At 37.3% G+C, this 12377-nt stretch overlaps 1 protein-coding gene and 1 pseudogene across 1 annotated transcript in view; both read left to right on the forward strand.

Annotated features, from left to right (window-relative positions):
* Positions 1-12377, forward strand: part of Rnf169 (ring finger protein 169) — a 113023-nt gene that overhangs the window by 91025 nt on the left and 9621 nt on the right. Inside the window, exon 5 of the mRNA XM_046441968.2 lies at positions 12161-12260. Coding sequence (XP_046297924.1) covers positions 12161-12260 — 100 coding nt within the window. The remainder of the gene's footprint in view (positions 1-12160; positions 12261-12377) is intronic.
* LOC131424098 (peroxiredoxin-1-like) lies at positions 4019-11847 on the forward strand (annotated as a pseudogene).

Genomic DNA, 12377 nt, shown 5'->3' on the forward strand with positions numbered 1-12377 from the left:
AGGAATACAGAAGCTCTCAGGTAGCACAAAACAAGCAGATGTGTAAGTGGTATGATTTTGAAGAACCATCTGTAGAATTATAAAAGCAAGCAAAGCCAGAGTTGGTAAGGGGCTCAGGTATGTTAGCCTAGGGGAGGTTATGGAAGATGTAGCAGCAGGACCCTGAATGAAATCAGTTGACTTTCTGTCTCATTTATGTAAAATGTAGGTTGTTATGACCTACCTGCAAGCTAAGCTGATGGTTTTATTCAGTGATTTCTTTCTTGTCATCTCCAAAATCAAAATGTCTATAGGTAACTGTTTTGGTCAGTTTTTTTCACTTATGTGACCAAAAGACCTGATAAGAATAATTAGAGAGGGCAAGTTTATTTGGGGACTCAACTGTTTCAGAGGACTCAGTCCATAGACAGCGGACTCCATTGCTCTGTGCTCAAGGTGAAGCAGAGCATGATGGTGGAAGGGTGTGGCGAAGGAAAGCAGCTCAGAACATGACAGTTAGGAAGCAGAAAGAGAGATTCTGTGTACCAGAAACAAATTATATACCCCAAAGTCATGCCTCCAGCAACCCATCTCCTCCAGCCAAACCCTACCCGTTTGTTACCATCCAGTTAATTCTTTCAATTAATTAATCATTTCACCTCTGAACATTCTTGTATTGTCTCATAGATGAGCTTTTGGGAGATACTTCATATCTAAACCTTAACAGTGACTTAGAGCACAGTTTTAAAGGATGTAGGGAGTGAGGCCAGGGTATGAATAAATCCTTTTGCATTATGCTAGGAATTTTGGAATAGAGCTATAAAAACACAGAGTTTTTCGGTCCACAAGGAGAATGCAATAAATCCCCTGCCTTTGCCTGCTGGGGATAAATCCCAAGATCCCCAGTAGATGCTTAAAACTGTGGATAGTACTGAATGCTATATATGCTGTTTTTCTTTTCTATACATAACATACCTATGATAAAGCTTAAATTAGATACAGCAAAAGATTCACAAAAAATAACAATAAAATAAACAATTAGCAATATACTATAATAAGAGTTATGTGAATGTGGTCTCTGTCTCTCAAAGCATCTTATTATACTGTTTACTTTCATTCTTCTCATGATGATGTGAGAAGAAGCAATGCCTACGTGACAATACAGAATGAGATGAACGGCACAGGCATTGTGATGTGCATTAGGGTAGTGCATAACAGTTTTCTGAACACAAGCGCTGTTTTACCCCAGTAGTCAATCTGATAACCGAGACAGCTACAAAGTGACTAATAGGAAGTTTTTTAGTCACTTCTTTCACTGCTGTGACTAAAAACCTGACAAGAATAATTGTAGAGAAGGAAAAATTTATTTTGGAGCTCACAATTTCAGAGGTCTCAGTCCATAGATAGCCAGCTTTATTCCTTGGGGCTTGAGGTGAGGCAGATCATGGCAGAAGAGTTTGGTGGAGAAAAGTGGCTGAGGACATGACATTCAACAAACAGAGAAAGAACTATGGTCAACAAGGACAAATATAAACTCCAAAGGCATGCAACCTCTTCCAGTCACACTCCACCTACCTAAGGTCACCACCAAATTAATCCCTACCAGGGATTAATGCACTGATTAGGTTAAACCTCTTATAACCATATCATTTCATCTCTAAACATTCTTATATTATCTCACCCATAAGTTTTTTTGGGAATACCTAATATCTAAACCATAACAGGAGGATAATATATACAGTATGAATATGCTAACCAATGGGACAATTCATATCCCAGGTGGTATGGAGCTGGAGGGCATGAGATTTTGTTATGCCACTAGAATGGCAGCAATTTGAAACTTACTGTTTTTTCTTGGAATTTTCTATTTATTATTTTTGGACCGCAGTTGACCACATTGTAATTGAAACCTTGGAAAGCAAAGCCATGGATAAGGGGGGACTACTATATTAGTGCATTCCCAGAATAGGCAAATTTATATAAATTATAAAATAGATTAATGATTGCTTAAGGTTGGAGGAGGGGAATTTGGGGGCAATAATTAAAGGTTATAGGCTTTCTTTTTGAGGTCAGGGAAATATTTTAAGATTGTTGTGATTGTTAAAAGAATTCAATGGAGGGGCTGGGATTGTAGCTCAGTGGCAGAGCACTTACCTAGTATGTGTGAGGCACTGGGTTCAATCCACAGCACCACATAAAAATAAATAAAATAAAGGTATTGTATCCATTTACAACTAAAAAAATTTTTTAAAAAATAACTATGGAGGTACTAAAAACCATTAAATTATACACTTGTAAGAAAAAATGGTAATATGGACAAAGCAGGTAAACCAGATGATATATATACAGGGAAGGATTATAACAGAATCTCATCCATTTCTGGGTACGTGGCAGAAATGGGTGAGATTCTGTTATAATCCTATAATATAACACACGTTCATTTGTGTGTATGTGTCCCCTCAAGATATGATTAAGAAGCTAATGTAGCGTAAGTATGTGAGAGACAGAGTAATAAATAGGCAATCAAGAGCATAAGCCAAATTTTATATCATGTATTATCATTTGAAACCCTTTTAACAGTGTTTTATAACTACTAAAACTTCTAGCTTTCCAGATGATTGTTTATACTGACTAGTCCTCTTTTCTTTGTAAGTCAGACTTATTGAAATTGTGGGGTTTTTTTAGCCTCACTAGACATCCCAGAAAACCATCTTGGAATGGGCACAGTGGCACATGCCTGTAGTCCCAATGGCTCAGGAGGCTGAGGCAGGAGGATTGTAAGTTCAAAACTAGCGTCAGAAAAAAGTGAGGTGCTAAGTAACTCAGTGAGACCCTGTCTCTAAATAAAATACAAAATAGGGTTGGGGATGTGACTCAGTGGTTGAGTGTCCCTGAGTTCAATCCCTGGTACCCCTCCAAAAAAAAAAAAAAAAAAAAAAAAAAATTAGAAAACCCTCTTGGCCTCTTAGCAGTGGAAATTTTAAGCCAGCTGCTTTTTCTTGTTTATGACTCATTTTGTGTTCAAATAAAAAGAGCTTTCCTAGATGTGTTTGGTCTGTTCTATGACAGAGCAGAGTAAAATGTTAGGTCAGTGTGCTGTGGCAGTAAGAACACAGGACTTGGAATCAGAGAGATATTGTGGGTTTAAATATTTGTTTCAGTTATGTGTGTACTAAAGGGAAGATTATGTCTCTCATTTTCCTTTCTATAAATTGGGGATGATAATACCTATCTCATAGAGTTTCAGTATGGATTAAATGCAGTACAGTATATTTAAAACACTTAGCAACGTGCCTGACAGGTAACAGGGTCTGATTAATGTTAAAAGTATTTCCCAAAGGGAGAGAGACATTTCTGCACATATTTTTACTCATTTATAAGAAATTTATTGAATATATTCATTGTGAATATATTTTGGGTTTGGAGATACAAAATGAATGTACACAAATGACAGAGTAGTAGTTATTGTTCTTTTATGTGTGTGGTGCTGGGGATTGAACCCAGGGCCTTGTGCATGCAAGGCAAGAACTCTACCAAATGAAATATATCTCCGGCCCTCCCTCAGTTTTTAGTGAGGCTGTTATTTGAGCTCTTTGAATCCTAGGAAAGTTGAGTTTACTGTTCTTGACTATTTGAGCCAGCATTTTGAAGATTCTGTATCTAACCAAATGCTCCAACAATAATAGTATTAATAGTTGTAATATTACAAATAATATACTGATAATGTTACCTGTAAAATATGTTTCTGTTTTATACAGTGTTTGTACATTCATTATTTTAGAGAGTTTTAGTGTTAGAATTCACAACCCCATATCTGTGGAAGTACTTCTTGGGTTTCAGAGCAGTGCCATGGTAATACCTCTTTCTTACCCTATAATTCTCTCATCTGTATCTTAAAAGATACTATGTGGGGCTGGGGTCATGGCTCAGTGGTAGAGCGCTTACCTCGCACATTCAAGGCCCTTGGTTCAATCTTCAGTAGAAGGAAGGAAGGGAGGGAGGGAGGGAGGGAAGAAAGGAAGGAAGGAAGGAAGGAAGGAAGGAAGGAATGAATTGTGTCGAACTACCAAAATATATATAAAATTTTTTTAATATTTATTTTAGTTGTAGTTGGAAACAACACCTTTATTTCATTTATTTATTTTTTTATGTGGTGCTGAAGATCGAACCCAGGGTCTTGCACATTTGGAAGGCAAGCACTCTACCGCTGAGCCACAACCCCAGCCCCATAAAAATTTTTTTTTAAAAAGATACTTTGCTTGGTGATATTAACAAAAATGACAGAATAGAGAACTCCAGAAGCCTATCCCTTTTGGCAGAAACAATCAAAATTAACTTTTGTGGGACTCTTGAAATTAATCAAAAGTTGATAGCAAATAAGTCATGTTTAATTAAGCAAAAAAAATGCAGATCTTGGCATTTTGACATTTAAAAGGTAGATCTTATAAAATCAGTTTTTAAAATATTAGTAAACAAGCAAACAACAACAGCATACAGCAACAACAAACCCAGGGAAGGGGAAAGAGTCTGATTTTCATAGTTGCCATGTTATGATGTAGTCATGCAATGTACAGTTGACATTTTAGTCAACAATGGACCACATGTATGACTGTATTTTCCATATAGCCCTAGGTTTGTATTAGGCTATAAACCATCTAGATTTGGGTAAGCACACTCATGATGTTTTGTAGTGATGAAATTGCATAATAATACATTTCTCAGATTATACCCCTGTCATTAAATAATGCATAACTATTCAAAATATTAAGTTTTAAACAAAAAATAATGAGGCATGATAAGAAAAATGTGTGGCTTATATGTAGACCGAAAAATGGATAGAAACACTTCCTGAAGGAAGCCCAGGTATTTGATTTTCCAATACAGACTTTAGATTGTATGCTCAAATGCTAAAGGAACTCATGAACAAAGAACTAAAGAAAACTCTGAGAACAATAGAGAATTTCAAACTATAAAAATGAACCAAATAGAAATTCTGGACATGAAAAGTACAATGACAGAGTAGATTTGAGCAAGCAAAAGTTCAAAAAATATGAAGATAGGTCAATTGAGATGGTCTGGTCTGAGAAACAGAAAGAAAAATGAATGAATAAAAATGAACAGAGCTTAAGAAATCTGAGGAATACCATTAAGTATACCAATACACAAAAAATGGGATTCCCAGAAGGAAAAGAGAGAAAAAGAAGCAAAAGAATACTTGAAGAAACAATGACCAAACACTTATAGATTTGATAAAAGACATAGATCTACACATCCAAAAAGCTCAAAGACCCCTAAAGTAGGATAAAGACATTTACATCAACACACATCATAATCAAACTGTTGAAAGCCAAACAGAATCCGGGAAACAGCAAGAGAGAAACAAATCGTCACATATTAGTGAGCTTCAAGAAGCTAAACAGCAGATTTCTCACCAGAAACTGTGGATGCAAAAAGGCAGTGGTATGACATCTTCAAAGGACTGAAAGAAAAAAATGTCAACCAAGAATTCTGTATTCAGACTAACTATCCTTCAAATTTAAGAAGAAATAGCTAGATATGGTAGCACATGCTTCTAATTCCAGCTACTAAGGAGACTGAAATAGAAATATTGCAAGTTTGGGACCAGCCTGAGCAACTTAGCAGGATCCTGTCACAAATAAAAAGGGCTGGGGGTGTAGTTTAGTGGAGAGCATTTGCCTAGTGTATGTGAGGCCCTGGGCTCATTCCCTAGTACCAGACCCCCCAAAAAAATTAAGGAAAAATTAAAATATTTCCAAATAAACAAAAATTGAGAGATTGTCTTGAGTAGACTTGCCTACAAGAAATACAAAAGGAAATCCTTCAGTGAAATATTATAAATATATTAATCTACTCTTGGCATGTAACTCTTTTTCTTTTCTTTCTTTTCTTTTTTGTACTAGGGATTGAACTCAGGGGCACTCGACTACTGAGCCACATCCCCAGCCCTGTTTTGTATTTAATTTAGATATAGGGTTTCCCTGAGTTGCTTAGTGCTTCGCTGTTGCTGAGGCTGGCTTTAAACTTGAGATCCTCCTGCTTCAGCCTCCCGAGCTGCTAGGATTACAGGCATGTGTCACTACACTTGGCAGTATGTAACTTAAAAAAAAAAATACTATTATTGGCTGGTCTTAATGTCTTTCTTCTTTCTGTGTCAGTACTGCCTGTAGCAAGATGTTTTTAGGAAATGCCAAAGTTGGGCTCCCAACCCCTAACTTCGAAGTCACAACTGTTATCCCAGATGGTCAGTTCAAAGATATCAGTCAAACTGGTGTGATAGTGCACATCTGTAATTCCAGGAATGGCTGAGGTAGGAGGATCAGAAGTTTGAGGACAACCTTGGCAATTTACTGAGCTCTGTCTCAAAATAAAATATAGAAAGAAGTAAAAGCACCCTCATTTCCGTCCCCAGTTCTCCAGTCCTCCCCCCACTAGGAAGGAAGGAAGGAAGGAAGGAGGGAGGGGGGGAGGGGGGAAGGGGGGAAAACAAGAGAAAGATGTCAGCCCCTGGGGGTGTAGCTCAGTGGTAGAGCATTTGCCTAGCATTTTCAGTCCTTAGCATCCCCAAAACAACAACACCATCCCCAGGATATCAGCCTAACTACAGAGCAAAGTATGGTGTATCGTTTTACACTCTTGACTTCACCTGTGTATACCTCCCACTGATCATTAGTTTCAATGATAGGGCAGATGAATTTAAGAAATTCAGCTTTTAAGTAATTATTGTTTCTGTGGATTCTCATCTCTAACATCTGGTCTGCTTTTAACACACCCAAGCAAGAAACAAGGAGGACTGAGACCAATGAATATTCCCATAGTATCAGACACAAAATGCACTCTTGTTCAAGATTATGGGGTTTTTAGAAGCTGATGAATGCATCTCATTCAGGTGCCTCTTTGACATTGATAATAAGGATATTCTTTAGCAGATCAATGTAAATGACCTTCATGTGGACCACTCTGTGGATAAGACTCAGGCTTTCCAGTTCACTGACAAATATGAGAAAGTGTACCTGGCTAGCTGAAAGCCTAGCAGTGATATCAGTCAAGCCGGATGACCAAAAGAGCAAAGAATATTTCTCCAAGCAGAAGTGAGTGCTAGATTATTTTAGTGCCAGGCTGCAGTGGGTGGCCATGAGAACAAAAAACCCTTTTGTACTTTGTTCATATTTAAAACACAAGATGCAGTGGGGAACAAAACATGCCTTTCCTACAGGGATTGGGAGGCCAGATTTTTTTCCATTGGTGGGAATAGCCTGAGCTGTGTTGTGGAGCAAGCCATCTGATGTGTAGGATGTTCAAGTAGTGGGGCATCAACCCAATGATCTTTTGTACTATCGTAAATTTGAACTGGGGCGGGGTGGGGAGACAACTGCATGTGCATAAATAGTGATTATAGTGTTGATAGGTACAGTTTATAAGTTGATGGCAATAACAACATGAAGAAGGCATAGTTCTGTAGGAGCAAAGTTTTTGTGTACTATTGAAACCAAGTTAGTATTCAAGATAGATTGTTATAAATTAAGATGTTAATTATAGTTCCCAAGAAAATATAAAAGCATTTGTAATAAAAGAATCAAAATGGTACATTAGGAAATAATCTAACAAAAAAGAAGGCACTAATGGAGGAATTCAGGAACAAAAAAGTATAATAGCAAATAGACATGAGGGATTGGCTAGTACTTGCCTAGTACGTATAAGGCCCTGAGTTAGGTCCACAACACAAAAAGAAAAATGCAAAATAAAAGAATGGGAGAAGCCCTTCCTTATCAGTAATTGTGTTAAATGTAAATTGAATAACTTCACCAATTAAGAGGCAGAGATATAAGGAGGAAAGGTTTATTGAGCTCATAGTTTCAGAGGTTCAGAGATTTCTTTCCTCCCCACTACCCCCTTCTTTTCTCATTCTCTCCCCCTTACCTCTACCTCTCTCTTCCTTCCTTCCTTCCTTCCTTCAGTCTCTCTGTCCATCCTTCCTTCCACTGGAGGATTGAGCCCAGAGATACTCTACTCTGGAGCTACATCCCTAACCCCTTTGTTTAGTTTTTAATTTTGAGGCAGGGTCTTGCTAAGTTGCTGAGGCTAGCCTTGAATTTGCGATCCTTGTTCCTCAGCCTCTGAGTTACTGGGATTATAGGGGTGTGCCATGGTTTCAGAGGTTTCGGTCTGTGATTTGGCCCTGTTCCTTGGATGCATCACAGAAAACTCAGTTGCATTTCTATACACTAGCAGTGAACAATCCAAAACTGTAATTAAAAATATAATTTTTAGTATCAAAAAAGTAGAATGTTTGCAAATAAGCTTAACCATGGAGTTGCAAGACTTGAACATTAAAAACTACAAGACATTGTTGAAAGAATGTAAGATGTAAATGAAGGGAAAGACCTCCAGTGTTCATGGATTGGTATATTTAATTCTTTCAAGATGGCAGCACTCCCCAAAACGTTTTACAGATTCAATGTGATGTGTATTAAAATTCTGATGGGCTTTTTTTTTTTTTTTCAGAAATCAGTAAACTAATACTTAAATTTATGTATGAAATTTGCATGGATCCCAAATATGCAAAGTGATCTTGAAAAAGGTGGAAGACTCATACTATTTTATTTCAAAATTTACTGCAAAGTGGTAACAGTCAAAACAGTGTGATACTAGAATAAGGGTAGACATATAGATTAATGGAATCAAATTGAGTCTGTAAATAAATTATATATTTATGGTCAATTGATTTTCAGCAAGGGTGGCAAGACCATTCATTGGGGGATAGAAATAGTCTTTTCACACACATATGGTGCTGGGACAACTGGATATCAACATTCAAAAGAATGAAATTGGACTACAACCTTGCACCATAGACAAAAAGAATTCAAGATAGATCAAAGACCTAAATATAAGAGCTAAAACTCGATAAAACTCTTAAGAGAAAATACCTGGAGAGGTTAGCTGTATGTATTATCTGTGTCTTTTTTGTAGCTCTTATAGTGTAGTAGATTTCAGTGATTCCATGCTCCTCTGGGTCAAGATTATCTTCTCATCAACCTCTATTTTTTTGTATAGAATTGGTGCTCTGTAAAGTGTGTTAACCAAATGAATGGAAGAGACAGTGATAATGTATGCTGTACTAAGGTTTACCAAAAAGATTTTTGAAACTCTTTGGGTGACCTCAGTGTGTGCTTGGTCACTATAAGTGTGAGTTTGGGCCTTTTCTTTCACCATAGTGAAGTTTAGGAAGCATGTGAACAGGTTCTCCCAGCTACTGTTAGTTGTCATTTGTGTACCCAATAGCTTGGACATGGAACCAGTGGCTTTTACCTTCTTACCTTTGACAAGATAGACTCATAAATTATATTAAGTTCTTAAAAATTATATTAATTTAGTTCTTAATTATAGAGTATTTGAAACTTTAGGTTAGGTCCATCCTCAGCTGGAACATCTTTTTGATGGAGTCAAGCCCAGTATCTGCTGGGACAGCAGTCAGTCTGATTATAAAAATTACAAAGATATTTCTTACATTGATCAGAAAATCTCTTCCTCATATTGTGTACTTGATTTTCCATGGGATTTACACCAAAAACTCATATGTTTAAAATAATGCTGCCTGTCTCAAGCTCTATATCCCTTTCTCCTGACCAGAAATATACAATTCACCATAGTATTTTAATATGTCATCCAATTTACTTCTTCGTTGCTTACACAGCTGGCAGTTAGTGTGACTTCTAGGAATGCAAATGAATTTTAATATTTTTCTAAGTGAAATACCTATCAGGCTGACTTCTAAGCAGCTGCCTTCATAGGATGACATTGAAATTTTCCATCTGCTTCAAATGTACCTCCCATTAGTAGTACAATTTTCATATTAGTCATTTGGGTTGGGTTAAGTGTTGAACTTGGTGACGCATGGCCCTCCCTTTCTCTTGACAATATCATGTGGCCATGAGACATAGGTTGGGAGAATTTTGAATGGAAGGAACATCACAGAAATGTTGGAATAGAAGCCATTGTGGGTAGGTATAGCTGACTTTGACTAGAGATGCAAGAGAGGAGAGGAACTCTATATAGAGTTATTCCTTAACTTCCTTCATAAGTTTTTTCCTGAGCTAATCCTGACATAGTAAAAATTTAAAAGCAGATATTTTGCTACATAAGATGCAATTCATTCCAAAGCTGAATAGAGTCACTTGAGGAGACAATTTGTGTTTTGGGATCATCTCTTGACTTACAGCAAACACTTGTCCAACAGAATGCACATGCTACAGAAAGGCTTTTCCAACTTTGTTCTTACTCCATCATAGGTTATTAGTAACCCTCTCTTTTATGCCATTTCTGCCCCTCAAGCACACTTTTTCTCTGTGTGTGCCCGTTTACTGTATTGTATTCCCTTATTTAATCATCTGCCCCACTGAACTTTGATTCTTTGAAGTTTTAGACTGTAACTTGTTATTTTCTGCATTCCCAGTGCCTGGATAGTGCTCATCAGTGCCTGGCATATAGTAAGTATATGACAAAAGCTTGATGAGCAGACATATTAGGGAGGAGTTGGAGAAGGTAAGCAATTATAGTCTGTGGGGCAGGTGACAGTTATTTAAAAGTGATTCTAAGAGTAAAATTCATATATAGTGCTGGGTATGAAGGTAGACCCCACTATATACAAAATTTAGTGTTGTAGACTTTAGTATTCAATACAGGTACTGTGGAGTTTGATTTGTGTTGTAAAGTCATGATGTAATATATAAGAGAATAATTATCCGTTCTTAGCCAGGTGTGATGGTACACACCTGTAATTGCAGCTATACTGGAAGCTGAGGCAGGAGAATTGCAAATCTGAGAGCCTATCTGGGCGATTTAGAGAGACTGTCTCAGAATTTAAAAACAAACAAACAAAAAAGTGCCAGAGATGTAGCTCAGTCGTAGAGAGCCCTTGCCTAACATGTGTGAGGCTGTGGGGTTCAGTCCCTAACGCTACAAAAAAGAGAGGAAGGAAGGAAGGAAATAAGAAAGAAAATCATGTGTTCTTGAAGTCTCTTAAGTCACTAGAAAACTCAATGTAAAAGGGTTAAGGGAGGGACTACATTTAATTTTGACTCCCTACATAAAAATACAGTGTGCTGCTCTGCATTTTTATAAGTGTTTCAATATTTATTTCATGGCTGATTTAGATTGCTTGACAAGGGGTTTGGGTCTAATAAAAAGAAACTTTGTAAAGATGGTTTAATGCTGAATGCAGCATGTTAAGGAAAGTATCCCTACATGTCTCTAAAATAGCCATTGGTCTTGCCTCATTTAGGCAGGGTCTAATTTGGAAACAAAAGCTTGAACAAGATGTACTCTCTGGAGCATTCCTTCTCTTTTGATAGGTTTGTTCTTTTTTTTTTTTAATTTTTATTGTTGGTTGTTCAAAACATTACATAGTTCTTGGCATATCATATTTCACACTTTGATTCAAGTGGGTTATGAACTTCCATTTTTATCCCGTATACAGATTGCAGAATCACATCGGTTACACATCCACTGATTTACATATTGCCATACTAGTGTCTGTTGTATTCTGCTGCCTTTCCTATCCTCTACTATCCCCCCTTCCCTCCCCTCCCCTCTTCTCTCTCTACCCCATCTACTGTAATTCATTTCTCCCCCTTGTTTTTTTTTTCCCTTTCCCCTCACTTCCTCTTGTATGTAATTTTGTATAACCCTGAGGGTCTCCTTCCATTTCCATGCAATTTCCCTTCTCTCTCCCTTTCCCTCCCACCTCTCATCCCTGTTTAATGTTAATCTTCTTCTCATGCTCTTCCTCCCTACTCTGTTCTTAGTTACTCTCCTTACATCAAAGAAGACATTTGGCATTTGTTTTTTAGGGATTGGCTAGCTTCACTTAGCATAATCTGCTCTAATGCTATCCATTTCCCTGCAAATTCTATGATTTTGTTATTTTTTAATGCAGAGTAATACTCCATTGTGTATAAATGCCACATTTTTTTTATCCATTCGTCTATTGAAGGTTTGTTCTTGGAATGTGTTTTGTTAATAAATTAACTCATTTTGTATTGTAGCTGCCCAAGAGATTTGTCTTTCTTGGTGAGTGGTTTAGAATGCACAAAAGAGATTGTCATCTTTTTCCTAAACTAGTGTGAACTAATTTTCACTTTTTGTCTTTTCTTTATTTTCTTAGGAAGCTAAACTCCAAGGTGCAGAGGAGTCAGAGCTGCAGTGACACAGCTCAGGACAGAGTGAAGAACAGACTCAGAGCAGCTCCAACCATCAAAGCCAAGGTACAATCACAGCCACAGGCTGTTGAGGCTCTCTAGTCCTTCTCTGTAGCATCTTCTGCATGTGGAAGAAACAATTTCTATGAGAAGAGGCAGAATGGGGAATGGGTCCCAGGCATA

Source organism: Marmota monax, unplaced genomic scaffold, assembly GCF_021218885.2.
Source record: "Marmota monax isolate L192 unplaced genomic scaffold, Marmota_monax_Labrador192_F-V1.1 WCK01_AAM20220418_F8-fsc00068, whole genome shotgun sequence".
In the NCBI taxonomy this organism is placed as follows: domain Eukaryota; kingdom Metazoa; phylum Chordata; class Mammalia; order Rodentia; family Sciuridae; genus Marmota; species Marmota monax.